Source organism: Podarcis muralis, chromosome Z (assembly GCF_964188315.1).
Source record: "Podarcis muralis chromosome Z, rPodMur119.hap1.1, whole genome shotgun sequence".
Classification (NCBI taxonomy): domain Eukaryota; kingdom Metazoa; phylum Chordata; class Lepidosauria; order Squamata; family Lacertidae; genus Podarcis; species Podarcis muralis.
The window spans coordinates 46,829,234-46,852,451 of record NC_135673.1 but is presented as its reverse complement, the minus strand read 5'-3'; the positions used below and the strand labels follow the sequence as shown (position 1 = coordinate 46,852,451).

Genomic DNA, 23,218 nt, shown 5'->3' with positions numbered 1-23,218 from the left:
TATACTTTTATGAAGACTGTGTCGTGTCTTGTATTTTAAGAGGGAACTAAAGGGGAAATTACCAGGGTAATTATTATAGAGGTTCTAGCGAACCTGTGCAAGCGTTACCGTTGCGCACTTAAAGGGGAATGTTTATAAACTCTGCTGATATTTTGGGAACTTGTTAGCACAAGTTGGACAAGGATATAATTAGTCAATATATCCTCTCCTGCACCCCAGAACATTCCCACAAAGGGTTATGGGCCCAGTATTGCATATTTCTGCGTATTTGTGAAGGATTGCATTGGATTGTGATTTTGACTTGAGTAGTATTTTTCTGAGTTAACTTCCTGGTAAGCACATGGTCCTTTGTTCCATTGTGCAGTGGGGATTAAGCAACCCACCCCCTTCCCTCAGAGTTCACAGTGACCCAAGGCAGTGAAGAATTGTTTTGCATTTTGAGATTTTTGAGATTTTGATTTTAAAATTTTGAGAAATTTTGAAATTTTGAAGAATTTTCAAATTTTGGATTTTAAGATGGCTAGAGCAGCTTTTGATAGTGATGCAAAGCTTGGAATGCCTGTGCTGAATGAATACAATTTCATACACTGGAAGCAGCGCTTGATAGCATGTTTAGATTATAAGCATATTTTGGAAGCTTTAAAGCCTCAGCCTACGGGATCGTCTGAGGAAGATTTAGCCAAGATAAGTGCTTGGAAACGCATGAACAGCGAAGCTAGACACATAATTTTGAGTGGACTTCGTGATGAGCAGCTATCATTAATAAATAGTACAGATGATGCATCTCAAATCTTAAGAGATATTGAGCGCGTGTATGGAGAATCTAGCATAAACAGCTTCAGAAACTTGGTGTGTAAATTAACCAGATTGAGGATGAATTCAAAAGAGGATTTCACAGAGCACATCAACAAGTTTACTGAGATTATTCAAAGAATTGATCTGACTCCCAAAGCTTTTGATGAGGATACAAAGATAGCATTTTTGTTATCATCACTTGGACCACGTTTTAGCGCATTTGTAAGTTTGATGGATCATAGACAAGGTCTGACTTTTAAAGACTTGATTGGTTATTTAAAAGAAGAATGCAGAGATAGAGCTGAATCTCCAGTGAGAAATGCTAGAAGCAAGGACAGTAGTTATGCATCTAGGCAATGTACAAAGTCCAAAGAGATGCCTAAGAAAGTGATTTGCTTCAATTGTAACAAAGAAGGACACATTGCAAAGAATTGCAGGGCTCCTAAAGCAAAGAAACCCCACCCCTTTCAGCCAAAAGGGGAAAAGAAGGGGAAATGTGAATGCACATGGTTACTGCAAGAAAGGAACTTAGCTGTCCAGAATCGTGAAAATAAACGTAACAAATGGATTTTAGATTCAGGTGCCAGTTCGCATTTTTCATATAAAAGGGACTATTTTAATGAGATTAATGAAATAAATGATGAAGAAGGATCTGAAATTGAGATTGCAGATGGCAACATTGTTAAAGCAAAAGGTGCAGGTTCCATGAGCCTGAAATGCAATATAAACAATGAATGCATTGAGAACACAATCTCTAGAGTTTTGTATGTTCCAGAGCTGAGTTGCAATTTAATCAGCGTGTCCACTTTGGACAAGAAAGGTTTCCAGGTCACATTTGGAAATGGAGAATGTAAAGTGACTAGAAGTGGCAAAGTGTTTGCTCAAGCAAAGCTAATAAATGGTGTATATGAGCTTGATCTTTCAGAGAACCAGTCTGCAAAAGTGGCACATTCCAGCCAGAAGGATGAAGCAGATCTGGACTTATGGCACAGAAGGCTAGGACACAGGGACACCAGCGCCATTCTGGATCTACAGAAAAGAAATCTTGTAAGAGGTTTGCAGGTAAAGCAGAGCAACAAAGCTCCAGCAAAGTGCATAAGCTGTATTACTGAGAAGGCTGTAAAACCTTCATTTCCACGTTGTGCAGAACAAAGAAGCAACAAAGTGCTTGACATAGTGCACACTGACATATGTGGACCCATGAATGTTCCCTCACTGGGAAAGAATAGATATATTTTAATATTTCTGGATGACTTTTCAAGATTTTGTGTTGTATATTTCCTCAAAGAGAAGAGTGAGACAGTGGACAAGCTCCAGGAATACATTGCCATGGTCAAGAACAAATTCCAGAGAGCTCCAGCTGTGTTAATGAGTGACAATGGAGGTGAGTACTGCTCAAATGAAGTGCAGGCTCTCCTGGCCAGAGAAGGAATTGCACACGTAACCACAATTCCTTACACACCACAGCAGAATGCCATAGCTGAGAGAAAGTTTAGGTCCATTATGGACATGACAAGGTGCATGCTAAAGGATGCACGTTTGCCACAAAAGCTGTGGGCTGAAGGAGTATACACGTCAGTCTATTTGCAGAATAGACTGCCAACTAAAGGTGCAGAGCGCACACCATTTGAACTTTGGCATGGGAAAGCTCCCAATCTGTCGCACATACGTGTGTTTGGAAGTCCGTGTTACTTCCACGTGCCCAAGGAACACAGACACAAGCTTGACTCCAGGGCAAAAGCAGGTATCCTTGTGGGATATGCCTCTGGAGGCAAAGGATACAGAATTATGGACTTACAAACTGGTAAGACAAATGCATACCATGCGGTTTATTTTGATGAATATGGAAAAGTAGACACTAAGAACACTGTTGTGGACTCTTCCGATGAGTCAGAAAGGACTCAAGAGTTTGTATATTTCCCTTTTGAGACCCCACAAAGTAATTATCTGCCTTCGAGTGTTACAGCGCCCCCTACAGGCGATGCACCAGAAGACGCAGAGGACCAGAACCCTGGCGGCACCAGAGACGAAGATGAGGACTCAGATGGGGACATGCCTGCGTTGGAGGAGGATGAGGAAGCTGATGCGGTCGCAGAACCAGAGGTCAGACGCTCATCCAGAACCAACAAAGGTGTCCCACCAGTACGGTTGTCCTACCTTGCAGGGTCGGCGTTTCCACAGGAACCTTCCACTTGGGAAGAGATACAGGTGATGCCAGCTGCTGAAGCCAGTCTCTGGAGGAAGGCCGCGCAGGAGGAGATGGATGCACTTCATCAGAACAAGACCTGGACACTCACTGAGCTGCCTCCCGGTAAGAAGGCCATTGGCAGTAAATGGGTTTTCAAGGTTAAGAAGGGGTCAGAAGGAGAAGTGCAGCGCTACAAAGCTAGACTTGTAGCACAGGGATTTTCACAGCGTTTTGGTGAAGACTATGATGAAGTTTTTGCACCAACTGTGAGGTACAGCAGCGTAAGAATGCTTTTAAGCATTGCAGCCTCCAAGAAAATGAGAGTAAAACACATAGACATTGCTACCGCTTTTCTACATGGGCAGATTTCTGAAGAAATTTACATGAAACAGCCTAAAGGTTTTGTAAAACCACATGAAGCACATTTAGTGTGCAAGCTGCAGAAAGGACTTTATGGACTTAAACAGGCTGCCAGAGCCTGGAACCAGAAGTTGCATAAAATGCTGACGCAACTTGGGTACAAGCAAGGCGACGCTGACAAGTGCTTGTACAGTAAGTCAAATAATGGACAATTCTCATATATCTTAGCTTTTGTTGATGACCTGATTATTGCCACAGCAAGTGAGAAAGACTATACACAGATAGTAAAGCACCTTAGCAAAGAGGTGGAGGTCAAGGAGCTAGGAGATGTCCAGTACTACCTCGGGATCCAGGTGGAAAGAGAAGAGGACGGCTCATTTCTTCTCAGCCAAAGACAGAAGATCCACGAGCTAATTGAGCACATGCAGATGCAAGACGCACATCCAGTTGCTACACCGATGGCTACTGACTTCCTGAAGAATCAGCAGGATTTGAAGCCGTTGCCAGACAACAATGACTACAGGTCGGCGATTGGTAAACTTTTGTATTTAGTTACCACATGTAGACCTGACTTAGCTAATGCTGTGGGGATTCTTAGCAGAAAAGTGAATTCTCCCACTGAGCATGATTGGGCAGGTGTAAAGAGGGTGGTGCGATATTTGAAGGGTACCATGAACTGTAAATTAAGGTTACCAGCTGTCAGAGACCCTAAGTTGGTTGGGTATACTGACGCGGATTGGGCTGGGGATAATGCTGACTATAAATCAACAAGTGGTCATGTTTTCATGTTTGGGGATGGACCTGTTGCATGGGGCAGTTATAAACAGAGCTGTGTAGCATTATCTTCCACAGAATCAGAATACGTTGCAGCAACAGAAGCCTGCAGAGAGATCGCCTGGCTTGATCAACTCATAAAGGACTTTGGGTTGGTGAGAAAAGGGCCTGTCAGCTTGCTGGAGGACAATCAAAGTTGCCTGAAGCTGACGCAGAGTGAGAAGTTCCTGGCCAGAACAAAACACATTGGGGTTAAATACCACTACATACGCCAGATGATCCAGGATGGACTTGTGGAGCTATCCTACTGCAGTACCCAAGAGATGACTGCTGACATCCTGACGAAACCCCTACCAAGAGAGAGTTTCCAGAATCTACGTGTCAAGCTGGGACTCTGGGTGGTTGAATAAAGTTGTTTATGTTTTGTGTATGTTGTATTGCCTGAGAAGGGGTATGTGGGATGTAAACACAGGAGCAGTCAATGACAACATTCCTAGAGTGTACATGCTAGAACATGGGGGGGATGTCTGTCCAGCAAGCAGGTGAACTTCCTGGGGACGGACTTCCTCCGCATGTGACCAGAGGTGGGTGTGGCCTCACCTGTGCAGGTAATAACAAAAGCACAGGGCAGGCAGACCCTCTCTCTCTCTGCCATTTTACTTCGATGAGGAAACATCTAAGGATGCTCTCTTGGCTCCCAGCCAAGAGAGGAGATAAGACCTATCTTGCTATAAGATAGATCCTAAATGTATGTAACCTTTTTAAGCTGTGCCTTCTGGGATCACATTGTGAACAGAACGTGAGTAAACTCTTTTATACTTTTATGAAGACTGTGTCGTGTCTTGTATTTTAAGAGGGAACTAAAGGGGAAATTACCAGGGTAATTATTATAGAGGTTCTAGCGAACCTGTGCAAGCGTTACCGTTGCGCACTTAAAGGGGAATGTTTATAAACTCTGCTGATATTTTGGGAACTTGTTAGCACAAGTTGGACAAGGATATAATTAGTCAATATATCCTCTCCTGCACCCCAGAACATTCCCACACTACCTTCATGACAAGTGCAACCACAGAACTGCTAGCAGAGAAAGCATTACTTTGTGAAATGCATGGTTAATGAATGGAACTCCAGGAAAGGCAGTAAAAGCGTTAAGAGTTTTTTTCTTCAAGGATTAAGTAAATACATGCAGGGAGGAGTGATCTACCGCTGACCATTAGCCACAGCAGATAAATCCACAAAATGGCCTTTAAGACTCCAACAATGGCTTTGCATGGTCACTAACTAGTGAATTTGACCTTCTGGAGAAAACCTTTTTCATGCTTGAAGTGCACTGGGATGATTTGATGCATTGGCACATGAAACAAAAAAACGACAGCCTCTTCTGCTGGGTTGTGAGTTACAGAATGCTTGGGATTCCTCGCTGTTGGGCGATAGCATGGGAAAAGCTGTTCAGCCCACTATCCGAAGTGGGTTTAGGGAGCACATGGGTGCACAAGGCACATAAGCTCTGAAAACTCACTCCTTGGAGGGAGGGTCGGAGGGGATCCTCAGGCCAACAAGATGCCAGTGGGAAAGTCAGAAGCAGGACTTGAGCAAAACAGTACTCTCCCAGCAAGTGCTATTCTGCCACTTACTGAGGAGGCAGAGCATAGCCACCATGGCTAATAGCCATTGATAAGTCAAATCTCCACCAAACATATTTAAAGTACATGGCTCCCCCCCCAAAAAAAAAAATCCTAGGAACTGTAGTTTTCCTGTCACAGAGCTACAATTCCCAGTGCCCTTGACAAACTACAGTGCTTTAAATGACTTGGTGTAGATGGGACTTGAGTTTGATGGTTCTTGGACCAACATTCAAGTCTGCTTTGGTTGTCACTTGGAGCTATCCATGGTGCTACCCACCTCGTTGGTTTGCCTTGGGGCTTTGCCTGACTTTGCTTACCTGGACTTACACTCTTGCTTTTGATCTTGCCTAGCTGCACTCTGACCTATGCTTGTGCTGACTCTGCTTCTTAAAACTGGAACTTGTGCTAGTGATATGTGACCTGGTGTTGTTGGTGTCCCTGGTGTTCTGTGACTAGGCCCCACTTGACTAGACCAGTGCTCCCCAGCTGGGACAAAACATGGGCTGATCTAGATGGCTCCTCAGTTTTTATGCACTAGTTAAACACAGAGGAATGATGGAAGAAACCAGCTGGGGAACCCCCAAGGAAAGAAGGCTCAGAGCCCAGGGATTGGTGGTGGGATGAAGATAAGTGGTCAGAGAGAGAAGACTGGGAAGAGGATGTGTCAGAAGCGGAAGAGGCAGCAGGTCTTAGTGCGCTGGGAAAGTCTGTGGCAGAGAGAAGTCCGGAATCAGAGGCAGAAGCTGAAGCAGGAGAGTGGGCTGAGGGAAGCCAAGAGGCAGGGATGAGGCAGGGTGGTGAAGAGGCAAGGGTGTCTCCCTCTCCTGCTGCGACAAGCTCCCCCTCCCCACTTGTCTCCCAGAACCAGGAGATGCATGAAAAGGGAAGAGGAGAGGTTGGCGCTGCATGCAGGCACAGTCTCCGATTGCTTGGGGAAAACCCTGGAAAGGAGGAGACATAGCCAGCTGTAGGGGGGCGGGGACTTTTAGTCCCAGCAATTGCTTCATGGGGACAAGACCTTAGTTGCTGTACTCATTAGGCCTGACACTCCTGTGCAGATCCTGTTTTGCTAATGAATAGTTAAATCTAGTTTGCTTAGTGTGAGTTACTGCTGGCTTGCTCTTGTCATCCATCTAAACTGGCATGTTGTTGTTCCTCTAAGCAAGGAGCGGGGAACTTCTTTTTTTAGCTCAGGGGCCACATTCCCTTCTGACAGGCCTACCTCCCAGTGGTGGGCAGAGCCAGATGCAAAAGCGGGTGCAGCAACACATATAAAATTTACCTTTGTACAGTAGGCTAATTTCTTCACACAGCCCTGACTATCCTCCATTGAGGCAAGCAAGAGGCATTATCAGAATTCAACGATGCATTCCAGTCAGGCAAATATCCTCAAAGCAAGGCCATTGAGAGGCATGGCTGAGGAGGAGGGTGTGGCTGAGGGGGTGTTTGTGGCAGGAAAGGGCATGTGGCCTGGGGAGAGTCCCAAGGGCCACCTAGAGAGGACTGGAGAGTCACATTCCCCCCAAGGTTCACTACCCCTGTTGTAAGCAAACACCAGAAACTTTGCAGAGGTCTGTGATATGGTACCACCTGCTCAGTTACAACAGCTCTGTTTCCACAGTCACCTTTTCGTGACATGGAGACACTGCACATGATGGCACTGGTCCAACACACATAGGTGCACTTTATTCTGTGGTGTTCCAGTGGGAGGTCAAAGTATGTCCTTCTTAAGGTGGGTCCTTTGCACTGTCACAGCAAAGGCCTGTTTCCAGACACTAACAATCCAACAGTGAGAGTAACCCCTAGCTCCTGCCATTGACCCCAGAAACAAAGGAACTTCAAAGCTCTTTCCACTAGGCACCCCCAGCTCCAGAACGCACACTGTATGTTACAGAGGCACTATTATATCAGCATGCTTCCACCTTCTAACAGCCCGCGAAGCTCTGCCATGAGAGAAGCAGGAAATGGTTATCCCAAAGTCTGGTCTGGGAGGAGGAAGCTTGGGCGCAATTGTCTCTGTGGGAAAACGTAGAGTTCACACACGAACACACACACACACACACACACACACACACACACACCCTCTCTCTCCACTATGCCTCAGAAATAACGGCTGCCTGGAAAACTCAGAGAAGCCACAGTAGTAGCCGTCAAGGTCATCTCTTGCGCAAGCCTTGGATATGACAGCCTACATCCCCTGCCCCCTGGTTCTCTCCCATTTGTGTTGCAAAAAAAAAAAAAAAAAGGATGTTCCATGGATTTTTCTGCTAGGAAACTGAATCACCACAAAGATACCAGTGCAAAACATTTGTTCTCCTCTCAGGGGTTCATTGGTCCAACACAGAGAGATCTAAAAGTGAGGACACAAGCCTTAGCATGCCTGCTGGTGCTTCCATGGTATATCTGGCACAAGGAGTCTGTATTGTCCTACATGATACCCCCCCCCCCCCCAAGATGAAGCGCTTCCATCTTACACTTCCCTCTAAGGCACAGAAAACTGCCTTACACCAGGTCAGGCTATTTGTCTATCTAGACTAGCGATGTCAGATAATTCTGTCAGATCTGGAAATAGGAAAGGGAAATGCACCAATTTGCACATTTGTCCAAGGTCAGGAACAGGAATCATGCAAGTGAACACGAGTTGTAAGAGATAAATATCATCTATCAGATGAAGCCCAATGGCAATATCTGCCATTATAACATCCTCTACCAGCCATGTTTGGACTAGCAGCTTTCTCAGCTTCTGAAACACTGGAGATATTGGAACAATTGGATAAATCTTTTGAAACTAAAAAAAACCACTGATCACTTTCTACAGATATTTATTATCAATAAATTTGATATACAGATTTTAAGAAATGATTGGAATAAAGAACTGGATTGTCCAATACCACCTAATCAGTGGGAAAACGTTTTAGCTTCTGTAGCAATGGTATCAATGGATCTTAAATTGTGACTTACACAACAGAAAATAATATTTAGAATTTATTGGCTCTATTATGTTTGTATAAAAAAGACTTGTCTAAGACTTGTAGCTGTTAGGTGGAGATGTAATAAGGATAATGCCTCTTTGAAACACATGTTTTTACAGTGCTCCATGCTCACTAAGTTTGCGGAGAAAATTGTGGACTATATAAATATGACTGTGGGGGCAATTTTGAAATTTTTGGAGGAAAATATTCTTTTCAATTATATACCTATTGTATAGAAGCTGACAATTGGAGAACAAAAATGGATTCTACACACCCTAACAGTGGCCAAGAGACTGGAATTGATGAACTGTGAGAATAAAGATATGATCCCAATGGATTGATAACATGAGAACATATGAACGGGTTGCTTACAAAGTCTTTGTTTGGACAAATATACTGAAATCAGGAACAAGTTTATACAGGATATAGTAGGTTATTAATTATCATATACGTATTAGGACAATCATATTATCTATTTATTTACATAATAATGTATGGAAATGTAACGGAGTATATTTAGTGTATTATACTCTTTCTTAATGTATTTTTTGCACTTTCCCCCTTTCTTTTTTCTTCTTCTTCTTTCATTACTTTATTTTCTATAACTGATTTTTTAAAAATAATAATAGCAACATTTTTTTTAAAACCCTCAGTGAGTTAGGGACTTGTGCAAAAAACAGGGTCTGGTGGATGAGTGGATGAGACTGATAATGGGTCCAATGGTCAAGAAGGCGGTTTCTGCAGGAGCCCTAGAGGGATACTTTATGCACTGCATAAAGGAGGACTTTCGCTTATCTGCCTGTATCTTCCAACATTCAGCTGGATAGTCACAAGTTCTAGTGTTATGAGAGCGGGAGACAAACTTTCCTCTATTCATTCTCTCCCTGCCATGCAAAACTCTATCATGCCCGCCCTGGCAATGGTAGCTCTGTGTAAGGGGACGGGGTCTCCTAACAGCTTACAGCACCCTTAGCAGACTACAGCAACCAGAATTCATTGGGGGAAGCCATGACTGACTTAAAGTGATACGATACAGCATTAAATATATGGACGAAATGTGGCCCAAGACTTTGGGCCCTGCCCCAGCATGATAAGGAACCTCACCTTGGGCAAGGTGCTGCAGACACCCACCACCAGGCTGCAGACTTGAGCCAGCAACTCGGTCCTGCTCTCTTTCACTTTCACCAGCCGCAGTACCTGCCCTGAGTCCTGGCCCCAGGCTTCTCCTCCTTGCAGCTTCCCCTGAAATGTAAAACAGGAAAAGAGAGAGACACAATGATGGCACAGGCAGCAGCCCAGAAACCATGGTGAGGGAAGCAGCTTCCGCTGCATTAAAAAGAAACATGTTATCGTGACGCACCAGTGACTTTGCGCTGGCTGCCCTCATGTTACACCAGCAACTGTCACAGATTTGGGGGGAAGCCAGGCTCTTCAAGGACACAAGCCATGGGAATGGCTGCGGGGCTGAGCTGTGGGCTCCTCACGGGCAAGCCGTCTTCACTCACGCTGTTAAATGCAACAGGAGACCCCTACGCCCACTGCATTGATGAAGTTGTAATAGGCATAACCAGTTTCATATTCCTTCCATACCTGTATAAGGCTCCTGGGAGAGCCCTTCTGGATCAGGCCAATGGCCCAGTTAGTGCATCATCCTGTTCTCACAGTGGCCAACCAGATGCCCCAATGGGAAACCCACAAGCCGGACCCGAGCACAAGAGCCCTCTGCCCTCCTGTGGTTTCAGTGACCGGCATTCAGAAATATTACTGCCTCTGACCATGAAGGCAGAGCATAGGAATCGTGGCTAGGAACTATTGATAGCATTCTCCTCCATCAATCTGTCCAGTCCTCTTTAAAAGCCATCCAAGCTGGTGGCTATTACTGCCTCCTTTGGGAGGGAGTTCCATAGTTTACCGTATTTTTCGCTCTATAAGACGCACCAGACCACAAGACGCACCTAGTTTTTGGTGGAGGAAAACAAGAAAAAAAATATTCTGAATCTCAGAAGCCAGAACAGCAAGAGGGATTGCTGCGCAGTGAAAGCAGCAATCCCTCTTGCTGTTCTGGCTTCTGGGATAGCTGCGCAGCCTGCATTCGCTGCATAAGACGCACACACATTTCCCCTTACTTTTTAGGAGGGAAAAAGTGAGTCTTATAGAGCAAAAAATATGGTACCTACACACTGCGTGAAGAAGTCCTTTCTGATCCATCCTGAAGATCCATCCTGAAACTTCCAAGATTCCGCTTCATAGGTGTCCATGAGGTCTAGTGTCATGATAGAGAGAAAAAGTTTTCTCTATCCTCTTTCTTCATGCCATGCGTAATCTTATACATTTCTATAAAGTCACCTCTTACTTGCTTTTTTTCTTAACTGAAGATTGGTTGTCCTGAAGGAAATGGAAGGGGAATTCAACCTTTTTGGAAGAAAAGCTAGATTCTGCAACCTAAGGTTACAACCTTATGCACACTTCACCTGGCAGACATAATTTCAGCAGGGAAAGGCAGAAAGTTTGGGATCTGCTGGAATGTTTATGAGTAATTTATAGTAGAAATGCAAGCTAAGGTAAAGGACCCCGGGATGCTTAAGTCCAGCTGAATTCGACTATCGGGTGCGGCGCTCATCTCCACTTTCAGGCCGAGTTGAGCTGGCATTTGTCTGCACACAGCTTTTCTGAGTCATGTGCCCAGCATGACTAAATTGCTTCTGGTGCACAGAATACCATGACAAGTGGAAGAGCGCATGGAAACACCGTATACCTTCCCACCTCAGCGAGAAGTAGATACTAATTTATCTACTTGCACTGGTATGCTTTTGAACTGCTAGGTTGGCAGGAGCTGGGACACAGCAACGGGCGCTCACCCCGTTGGCAAGTTCAGGAGGTTCAGTGGTTTAGAGCACAGCGCCACCTGCATCCCACTAGATATGCAAGGATTCTGTAGCCATAGCAAGAAAAAAGCTGTTTATCCTACCTTAGTTCAGGTCTGGTACTGAAAACAAATTCCTAGGCACAGAATTTACTCAGAGGCAACCTGTTCTATAATTCTAATGGCATGCCTTTGAACCTGGCTTTGGGTGGGCGATCATACCTTGTTGGCATCTGTTTGTCTTGAGAGATAATAAAGTGCACCTTGATGGAGAGGAGAAGTCAAATTGCTGTGTTAGCAGCACCAAAGTGACCTCCCTGGGGTGCAAGCCTGGGCAGTGTGTATGGAAGTCCTGGGCTGCCCAGACAAGAAGACCTCCCTCTCTGCCTTGCTGATGTGGTCCAAAGGAAAGCAGAGCAAGAGGTTTGGCACTAGCTGGGCTGCAGGAGTGGCCGGAAGGAGGCATACAAGGCACCCTCATGTGGTTCTAAGAAAAAATGTGGCAAATTGTGCAAGCCCTAAGTCTGCCAACCACTGATTTACAGCACAGTCCTGTGTGGTATCTACTCAGAATAGTAATGGTAATGGTAATAGTTATAATAAATTATTTATATGCTGCCTATCTGACTGAGTTGCCCCACCTAGCACAGGAGAGCAGCTAAGATTGTTTGGGCATATATATGTTCACTGTCAAGGGTGGCAGCAGGCTCCCAATTCCAATAGTGAGATGGAAAGGGTGCATCTTGAGAACAGAGACAAGCACCTCCTAGGTTGTTGGCTTGCGCTATCATTAATGGCCAAGGTCCCAAAACGAAGTCAGGGGCTAATCTGGTCCACAGTCTGGACCTTTGGGGCAGCATTCTTGCCTCTGGAGAGAAAGGAGGCATGAGCCTGAGCATCATCAAGGCAGAGAGAGACAAAACACAGGGCTTCCTTTAGCGCCCTCCTGTGACTGTTTTGCCAATTGCTCTCAGGCTGGAAAGACGGATAGCAAAGTTCCCAAGTGGACTGGTGCACACAGCCCGGTCAACCTGACTGCATGCACTCACTGCTTTTATTCAGTACTGGCGTCTCATCAAAGGTGTTCTGCAGGCTTTTGAGATACAACAAATCTGCAAAACCTATGAGGATGATGATACCATGCCTGTCTATAGGCAAAAGTCTCCCCAGGAGTTGGGGGCCGGGTAGCAGCGAAAGGGCTACTTCTTTACTCTTGGGAGAAGAGTAAAGAGAAACCATAAGGCAAGGGTGGGGAGTCTCAAGCCTGGGCCAAATGTGACCCTCCAGACCTTTCCATCTGGCCCTTGGGAGTCTTCCCCAAGCTGCACTGCATCCCCAGGCACATACACCCCTTGGCTGTTTTTGCCCGGCTGGAATGTGTGCTTGGAACTCTGATGATGCCTCTTGCACATCTGGATGAAGGACAGAGAGGAAAACACAGTGAAACAGAGGATGTGGTGGAGGACAGAGAGGAGGATGGGGGGTGGGGCGCCTGTCTTGCCAGTAGTACATGTGAAAGGGATCTAGGGGTCTTAGTAGATCACAAGCTTCACATGAGTCAACAGTGTGAAGCAGCACCAAAAAAAAGCAAAAAAAAAAAAGAAAAAAAAGCTAATGGTAATGCTAATCTAAGCTGCATCAACAGAAATACAGAGTCCAGGTCTAGGCAAGACATAGTCCCACTCTATTCTGCCTTTGTCAGACCACACTGGAATACAGTGTCCAGTTTTGGGCAGCACAATTTCAGAAGGATGTTGACAAGCTGGAATATGTGCAGAGGAGGGTGACCCATGGAAGATGGAGCAAGGTTGTTTTTTCCTGTTGTGGAGGGTAGGACCTGAACCAACGGATTTAAACTATATGAAAGGTTTACATTCCTTCCTCCCCCCCCCCACTTTTGCCCCTGGCCCCACATACTTCCGGCATGTGGCCCCTGGAAGGTTACTCAGAAGAGAATGTGGCCATTTGATTAAAAATGGTTCCCACCCCTGCAATAAAGGCTCTGGGGATTCTCCAACCTTTACACCATAGGCCACCTGACATCCTGAAAACAAAATATTTAAACTTTGTTAGAGGAAGAGGGCTCAGCTGGCAGCAAGCACCTTCTGTTCCCAGCTTACAGGAAAGGAAAACAGCCAGAAGGAAGGGAAAGAGAGTTCACTTCTGAGACAGAATTGCAACCTTGCCTGGCTCAGATCCTCATACTTGTAAGAAGGTGAAATGAGCCCTGCTAAATCAGGTCAGTGGCCCAAATAGAGCAGCATCCTGTTCTCACAGTGACCCACCAGGTGCCTGTGGGAAACCTGCAAGCAGGATCCAAACACAAGAGTTCTCTCCCCTAACGTGGTTTCCTGCAGCTGGTATTCAGAAGCATTGCTGCCTCCAGCCGTGGAGGCAGGGCACAGCCATTGTGGCAAAAGCCGTTGATAAGTCTTATTCTCCATGAATTTGTCTCATCCTCTTTTAAAGCCACCCACATTGGTGGCTGTCACTGACTCATGTGGGACCAAAGTTCAACTATGCACTTCACAAAGTTGTACTTCCTTTTGCCTGTCCTGAACCTTCCAATCTTCAGTTTCTTTGGATATCCACAATTCCTAATGCTATGAGAAAGGGATGTGAGAATGCACAAAAGTGAAACCCAGTGGAACACCAAGCTACCGATGGTGGCTACTGTCTCCCTCTACAGTTGGAGGCCGTATGCCTCTGAATACCAGTTGCTGAGAAATGCAGCTGGAGAGAGTGCTATCACCATCTGCTTGTAGGCTTCCCATTAAGGCATCTGGTTGACCACCATGCTGGTCTAGGGGGGGCCTTTGGCCTAATCTAGGAGGGCACTTAAGTTCACCCAGCCCACCTCTAGAACACCTCTCCTGCATCATTTAACTGTGATTGTACAGAAACAAATGAAGCCATCTAATGCAGTGTTAGATGGCTGGTCCATCTAGTAGTCAGGAGCAAGCAGGCAGTAAACAATACCATGCAAGATGGAGTGAACACTTCATTTGCAAAAAAATGCGATCTGCACAGACTTATTGGAGTGTCAGGCCTAATGAGCATGAGCACAGCAGCTCATCTCAGTAGGTCTGCCCCCATGAAGCAGTCGCTGAGACTGAAGGTTGGCATAGGAAGTTGCTTTATCCCAGGCTGGGCAGTCCCAGGCTGGTTTTCGGGTGGAATTGAAGAAGGCACCCGAGGGTTCAGATTGCACCATTAAAGTTGGTTTGGTGCTCTGTGAACCTGCTTCTCCTCCCCCCACTGGACTTTTTTATTTTTTTGCAGTAAGGAAAGTGACAGTAAAGTGTGGGATAACAATCCTTTGATGCAATATAATCTAACCTCTGTGCAAACACATCAAAATTATTAAATAGCTGACATTGTCTAACCAACCCACAAACATTTATTCAAGTTTATCAGGATGAATGCTCTTTAAACAGCACACCTAGGAGAAGGCTATGTCAGATCATCAAGCTCAGTATTGTCAACATTGATTGGCAGAGGCTCTCTGGGGTCTCTCCCAGTGCTACCTGGAGATAGCAGGAGTTGACCCTGAGAAGACAGATTCTCTATGATGAAACCACAGTCTTTCCACAAAGGGTTCCCTAACTCTTGGACTTGGAGGATGGAGGTGGGGGGAACTTGAAGGTGGCCTTAGCAGAAGCCCACACTCTCACCTGTAGGCCATATCTGTTATGGTCATGATTCTTGCTGGCATCGCCCACATTCTCCAGATCCATGGCCCCATCCTGCTTGCAAGCAGAGAGCAAGTTCAGCTCATAACACTCTTGGATATCTGAAAAACAGGCCGAGAGAGATGTAGATGCAAAAGGAAACAGAATTGCTCCAGCTGCCTTGGGAGATTCTTAACACTCAAGGCCTGGGCAGGGTGAATGAGTCAGGGGTGTCAGCATAGGCAGCAAGGTGAGCAACAGCAAGCTCAGTGAGATTTGCCCACAAGGCAGGAAGTTCAGCAGCAACACAACCAACTCCATGGTTACAGCTATGCATTGCTAACTTCTCTTTTCCACTCCCAGCTCTTGCACATCTGGAAGACCTGGGGCTCTGCTCAGAGCCAGAGGAAGGCAGAATCATTCCTGCCCTACAGGAAGGAGTTGCCAGCAAAAGAGGTCATTTTAAGTTGCCCTTCAAGTTGTTGCTGGCATCCATCTGTCTCAAGAGACAATGGAGTGCACCTCCGGTGGTGAAGTCAAGCTGCTGCATTAGCAGCACAAAAGTGACCTCTCCAGGGCACAAGCCTGGGTGGTGAGTCTGGAGGTCCTGGGCTGCAAAGAGGACAAGACTCCCCTCTCGGCCTCACTGATGTGGTTCAAAGGAAAGCAGCGCAAGACATTTGGCACCAGCTTGGCTGCAGGAGTTGCCAGAAGTAGGCGACCATCTTAGGGACTCCTCTCTGGATTTATGTGGAGTTTGCTTCTTAGCTTTTTCTTCTCCTGAAGATATTCCACAAGGCAGTGGAGGTTTAGGACCAGAGTAGTCCTCCTTCTGGATTTTCTACCTTCCCAAGTGGATGAGCCCCACCTGCCCCAAGTTTCCCTCCACAGCACATGCAGAAACCGCCTTTGATAATCTTCTTGGAGCAGCAGAGTCCACGTGGGAACGCCACCTAGGCAGCAAGCAGGGGCTTCCCAGAGAACCTGACATGTGCCCTCACTTATCACGGTTGGCTGGTGTGCCGCTGTCACCACCACCACTGTGCCTATTGAAGGGGAATGGGAGCAGCTTGGCAGCTACCCAAGCTCAGCCAGGAAAAGCTGAGAGGAGGAGGAGGAGGCAGTGGGGAGGTGGAGGCTCAGGCATTTCCTCTGTGCGCAGGGCCAGGGTCTCACATTCCTGAGTAGAAGCAGCAACAGCAGCAGCTGGCGGCTTTGCTACGACCAGACATGCCCTGCTCTCTTGTGCTGGTTGCTCCCACTGAGCTGGGCAGGACTGAATCCCTCCTTCAGTTGGCTCCCACCTGGAAACGCCATCAGAGCAAGCCTTGGCCTGATAATTAACTGGATAGGAACCCACATACAGTATCCCATTTAGTATCCCCCAAACTTCCCCCTCATGTATCCTGCCCAGGGGGCATAGGCTCTGGACAGCTCTTATTGCTATGCCAACTGGTGCTCCTAGGGCAGCATTGCAAACTAGGGGAGTAGGGTGTGCCTCTTTTTGGGAATGGTCAGCCCCTTTTCTCCCCAGAATGTTAGGCCAACGATTGGGGAGTGGTGCAGGTCCATCCCCCTACTCTAGGGCCACATTCACACAAAACATTTGAAGCATGGCAATACCACTTTAAACAAACATGGCTTCCCCTAAAATACTCTGGGAGCTGTAGTTTGTTAAGGGTGCAGATTGGTTTTAGGTGGTCCCCTATTCCCCTTGCAAAGCTACAGTTCCCAAGTCCCTCGTGAAGAGGGATTGATGGTCCAACCACACATAGTGGAATTGTAGCTTTGAGGGGAATGGGGGTCTCCGGAAAACTCCCAGCACCCTTAACAAACCACAGCTCCCATAATCCTTTGGGGGAAGCCGTGAGTTTTTAAAGTGCTTTAAATGTATGGTGTAAATGTGGCTCAGGTCCACCAAAACCTTCTTCAAAATCTCCCACCACCACCTCCCCAATTTTTAAAGTCAACAACTGAAACAGAGCCTATTGCTATCCTTGTTTTTAGGAAACTCTATAAAGCATGGGTTCCAGGCATATATATATCCATGGCTCAGTTTCCTAGGAATGAGGTTCAGCGGGGACCGTGGTGTCTTTATGACATATGGCTTATTCACACATATACACAACCTGAGCCTACGCTGGAGCATTACACAACCAAGCATTAACACACAGCATTAACAACCAAGAAAGTCTTCCTTGTCCCAATCACAGCCTTGGATTCCAGGAGAAATCAAGCACGGCTCTCCCTCTCTGGCTTACACCTGCTTCTAACTTCCAGCTCTCTCTCACACAACTCTCCACTCTGCCTTTTGTCTTTCTAACTTAACACCACCCATCTGCTCTCTGGCACAGAGCCATTTTCTTTGTTATACTAATGACCAACTGTACTTATGGTACTTAGATGACAACTATGACCCTTGCCTGACTAGCCAAACAATTGAATCCTCCATTAGATTGTAACCCTTGATAGATCCAGGACCCCAGGAATTAAGAGGAGATTTGGGCATCATGCAGACCAATCCCCCTGAATTCACAACCATACAGACATGCTACAGGGCTGCTGATAGTACTACCAGTAGCCAAAATTGTGTAAAGCACTTGAAAATGAAAGATAACAAACACTATTATTAGCATGAATGGCACCTTACCTATTTCCCTACCTCTTACGACACTCCCCTTGGTTACTGTTTTTTAAGAAGACTGGGGTGGGGAGGAGGATATGGCTAAAAAAGGGGAGTCAAGGAGGAAGTGGGGCTTGAGGGTTGCATCAATAATTTCCCAGGTAATTCAAGCATTTGTTACCAGAGGGCAGGAGAGGGACATAGACCAACAACGTTCTGTGTCCTACATAGAGAAGCTGCCATTTTATGCTACAGAGTAGTGGCTCCCAAAGTGGGTGGTACTGCCCCCTGGAGGTGGAATACAAAGTGGGGTGCTAAAAGGAAAGTGGGGTAGGTAAAAGGTAAAGGTACCCCTGCCCATACGGGCCAGTCTTGACAGACTCTAGGGTTGTGCGCCCATCTCACTCAAGAGGCTGGGGGCCAGCGCTGTCCGGAGACACTTTCGGGTCACGTGGCCAGCGTGACAAGCTGCATCTGGCGAGCCAGCGCAGCACACGGAACGCCGTTTACCTTCCCGCTATAAAGCAGTCCCTATTTATCTACTTGCACCCGGGGGTGCTTTCGAACTGCTAGGTTGGCAGGCGCTGGGACCGAACAACGGGAGCGCACCCCGCCGCGGGGATTCGAACCGCCGACCATGCGATCGGCAAGCCCTAGGCGCTGAGGCTTTTACCCACAGCGCCACCCGCGTCCCAAAAGGAAAGTGGGGAGCAGGGTCTAATTGACTGTCAGAATTTGCAAAGCTGGCACCACTGAATCAATTAAACTCAACTGCTTTAATTGGATTTTGAATAAACATGCAACTAATTCTCTTTTTAAAAAAATATTATTGTGCTATTATTTTCCTTAAGGAGTAAACCCTACACAAATCCAGAGTGGTGTCCCTAAGATGGTTGGATGGTGCCTTGTAGGCCTCCTTCCGGCAACTCCTGCAGCCAAGTGGGTGTCAAACACCTTGCTCTGCTTTCCTTTGAACCAGATTGACGAGGTTGAGAGGGGTCTTGTCGTCTGAGCAGCCCAGGGCCTCCAGACACACCGCCCAGGCTTGCCCCCCCAAAGAGATCCCTTTGGTGTTGCTAATGCAGCAGTTTGACTTCACCCCCAGAGGCACACCCCACTGTCTCTCAGGACATAGGGATGCCAACAGCAGTGGGTCGTGCAAGCTGCTATTATGAATAATGATTCTTAGAGGGATGGGTGAGGGCATTGGGGATAAGTTTATGGAACCGAGGGCATGGGGGAACCGTGGGAAGCGCCAACCAGGGTCCCTCCAGATGTGTTGGACTACAACTCCCATCACTGGGGCTGATGGAGCGAGTGGTGGTGCAGTGGTCAGAGCATTGGACCAGGTCCTTGGAAACCATGGTGCAAATCCCCACACTTGGCCATGAAGCTTTCACTGGATGACCTTAGGCCAGTCACTGCCTCTCATGCTAACCCAGCCTCACAGGATTGTTGTGGGGATTAAATGAAGGACAGGAGAACCCCTTGGAGGGAGAGAGACGGAAGGTGTATATGGAGCAATAAAGAAACAAATAAGTTGCAGTTCAGCACAGCTGGAGGACCTCAGGTCAGCAAAGGCTGCTCTATAGTCCAGCTGGGGGGAGGGGAGGAACCAATGTTTCCCCTGCCAATCAAATTTGATTTGGGGCATGGCTATGGCCAGGTAAATCATCAACAGCTGTATAGGAAGCTCTGCTCAGATAGCACAGCCCGCTCTAGTTCCTGCCAGCTTGACAGAAGGTAGCAGAACCCTGTGATCATGTGTACAAATCGCTGAAGCCGCTCATCCGAGCACCTGTATAACGAACAGCTCTGGCACGGGGGGGGGGGACCTGCAAGAGGCGCAGAAACAGCTACTGCTCTCCGCCCTCCACCCCCTGCCCATCTGCCCACAAAGCATGCCCAGGTGCTTTGGCTCTGTACAGCTGCAAGGCGCCCTTACCTAGCAGCGCCTGGAAGAGCTCGCTCTGGAAGACGTGAACCACTTTCTCGATGGAGACTTGCAGAGGCTGCTCCGCCGGGGACTGCAGACTCCCCTGGTACCTTGCCAGGATCTCCACAGCCCGCTGGGTGTCTGCCAAGACAGGATCAGAGCTATAAAGCACAATGCCTGCACACAGGCAGGTGCTGCCAGCCCTAACTAGGCAGCAGGCCACGCCCCCTCATGCCCCACTGCTGGCATCGTTTGCCCCTGTTATGTGGGCAGAGGTAGACTGCCTTTGGAAAGGAAAGTTCCATCTCACTGTCACAGCCAACAGCTGCCCTTCTCCACAAATTCACCTAACCCTGTTTTATATCTACCTTACAACGAACCACGTTTGCAACTTGGTTCCAGTGTGTGCTTGTTTGTTTGTTTAAAAACAAACAAACAAACAAACAAACAAACAAACAAACAAACAAACAAACAGGATTTCCTTAGACCAAGTCTTATACTGCTGGTCTATTTGGTTTATCTGCCTTATACAGAATCAGACCATGGATCCACATTGCATCCACACTGTACATTCAATGCACATTTAAAGAACACAACTCCCCACCCCCCAAGAATCATGGGAAATGTAGTTTAACTGCTCACCAAACTACAGTCCCCATCACTCTTAACAAGCTACACCTCCCAGGATTCCTTGAGGGAAAGCCACACGCTTTAAGTGCCCTTTAAACGTGCTTTAAATGCATGGTGTGGTTGTGACAGCACTTACTGGATTTCAGGCAGGGTTCTCTCCCTGTAGATGCCATCAGGAATCAAACCTGGACCTTCTGCATGCCAAGCAGAGGCTCTGCCACTTAGTTATGGCCTTCCCCCCTTTGGAAGTCATTCAAAACACAATGCTTTGGCCCACAGATCTACAGCCCTAACCAGATTGTGGAAGGGAGTCCCCCTGTGGATGTGGGCTCAGACTGACTCCCATCCAAAAGCAACACTGCCTCTCAAAAGCATGGGGAGGGTGGTGAACAGCAGTGCAGCTGGGTCAGTGTACTGGATGAAGCAAAGATCACCTCTGTTGAAGCAGTGATTCTTCAACATCAGCTTCGTTGGACTGGTCATGTTGTGCGGATGTCTGATTATCGTCTTCCAAAGCAACTACTCTATTCCAAACTTAAAAATGGAAAGCGTAATGCTGGTGGTCAACAAAAGAGGTTTAAAGACTATATCAAGGCAAATCTTTAAAAATGTAGTATAAACACCGACAACTGGGAAACACTGACCTGCGAGTGCTCCAGTTGGAGAACAGCCATTACCAAAGGTGTCATGGGCTTTGGAGACACTCAAACTCCACTGTGCCCCCACTGTGGAAGGACATGTGGGTCCAGAACTGGCCTCCACAGTCACTTACCGACTCATTGTTAAAACCGTGTTTAGGGAAGACAATCTTACTCGGCTATGAGGGATTGCCAAAGAAGCAGCAGCCGCTGGGTCAGGCTGGTGAAGGGCCCTTCTGAGCCCCTCGGACCACCAGCCAGTGCCTAAGCTGTCTGGCTACAGGAAGGCTGGAGTTCTCTCCCTATTTACTCTCATTCTGATATACTTGCCATTTTTAATTTGAAACACTCACTCACTTTTATTTTGTCCCCCTAAAAAAATCAAAAGAGCTTCTTAAAACTCTAGAAAAGGGCTCTCAGAGATCCTGATCAACCAAGCGGCTAAGTTCAGATGCCTCCCCTCCTGTGGGTTCTGCTGCCCTCAAGAAGCATCTGTCCCCCAGACCAGCGCATGGAGGAGGGCTTCCCTTTGTGAGGGACAGCCCTAAAACAAAGGGCGTCTGTACCAGCTCCTGGGAGGAGTCAAACAAGAGGGCAGCTGAGCCCATCCTCTGACCTTGTAGCTCTTTTGCTCCCAGCAGGGGGTACAGATCCCAGAACAAGAGGGCTGTGTCTGCAAGTGCTCAGGACCCTGAGACAATCACTTCTCACAACATGCCACCACACCTCAGGAAGAAAGCTGGAGATGTTGGGAGATTTCCTTCTTCCAGTACAGGAGTTTGCAAACCTTTCTGTTTCAAAGCCAGCCACATAAGCATTGATTTGTCTGCTATGGAATCTCAAGTGGGCTATGGATTGTGCTTTACTTGCGTGGAGGACAACGAACACAGCTAAGCTCTGCCTTCAGGGTTGGAGGCAGCATGCTTCACTGTGTTAGAAACTCAGATATATAAGTTAGGTGCCAAATGGCTCCTTAAACCAATGTTGTAGTCGTCAAAATGGAATATCTAGTTGCCATCTTGGGGGCAGCTGGCTCTAAAGTCTTATTTTTCAAATGATGGACTGACTGTGATTGATTATGACTAGTGAGCTTTGAGAACTTACAGAAGAAGAATCACTTGATCCAGGCACAGTCCACATATATACTGGCTTATTCCAATCTCTTTTTCTTAATGGTGACTGCTCTTGCTCAGGCTGCACAGAAATAGGCATTTTGGTTCCAGGAATTCGTCCCAATTGTGCAAATAAAATATAACTGACAGAACTCTATGGGATGGGGGTATTAGTGTGTGAAAGCAGTCCAGATCCGATGATCCCCAGATGGTGGAGATATCAGGTGCCATCCTGGCACCTAGGCATCTTCACTTGGTCACAAGTGGTTGAAAGGCAGGTGCACAATGTGACTGGCTAATTTTGAACAGTGTAAATACCAGTTGCCAGGAATCACAAGCAGGGAGAGTGCTGCTGTTGCACTCAGGTCCTGTTTGCAGATTTCCTATCGGGGCATCCTTCTGGCTACTGGGAGAACAGGATACTTGACTAAATGTGCCTTTGGCCAGGTCTAGTTGCAGGGCTCTTCTGATATTCTTAGGCTGGGACCCACATTGTGTCCCCTGCCATAAATGGACAGTGCATCCTAGGAAAGCACTTATTACTCACCTGCAGCTATCTGCTGTTTGCTGTAGGGGTGGACAACCTCTCTGCCCAGAACCCTTGCAGAAGGGTTCACCCTCTTCCTGTACCACCCTCAGAATTAAAAAGACACTAGTTCACACTGTTGGAAGGCTTCATGAGATCAGAGCAATATAAGGGGTTTCCCAAGTGCAGAAACACACATCCTTACCTTAAGTCACCCAGACCCTGCTTCTCTGTTCCATGCAGGCACTGGGTGGGCATTCTATTTTAAGAAAAATCGCCTTACCCTACCAAATGCCCACTTGACTGCACTGATCTGGGGAACTAGGACTGTTGCAGGTGCCACATAATACTCATTCTGCACAACAGCACCTGCAGGTTGGAACTCCCTGCCTATTGACATCAAGCAGGTGCCTTCGCTGTACTTTTTTTGGCACCTGCTAAAAAACATTTTTCTTTAGGCAAGCTTAGCCAGACATGTTAACATATGTTTTAAGCTGCTCTCTAG

General features: G+C 46.9%; 1 protein-coding gene across 8 annotated transcripts in view; it reads right to left on the bottom strand.

The window, feature by feature from the left end:
• DLG3 (discs large MAGUK scaffold protein 3) overlaps positions 1–23,218 on the bottom strand; it is a 123,210-nt gene that overhangs the window by 97,946 nt on the left and 2,046 nt on the right. For 6 of the 8 annotated variants that reach the window (XM_077922101.1, XM_077922100.1, XM_077922096.1 and 3 more), the window contains exons 2-4: positions 19,817–19,948; positions 15,252–15,370; positions 9,819–9,956 (exon numbers count right to left, since the gene is read on the bottom strand). In XM_077922101.1, coding sequence (XP_077778227.1) covers positions 9,819–9,956; positions 15,252–15,370; positions 19,817–19,948 — 389 coding nt within the window. Of the gene's footprint in view, positions 1–9,818; positions 9,957–10,891; positions 10,988–15,251; positions 15,371–19,816; positions 19,949–23,218 lie in introns of those variants that run through there. The other 2 variants (XM_077922097.1, XM_077922099.1) reach the window with 2 other exon arrangements.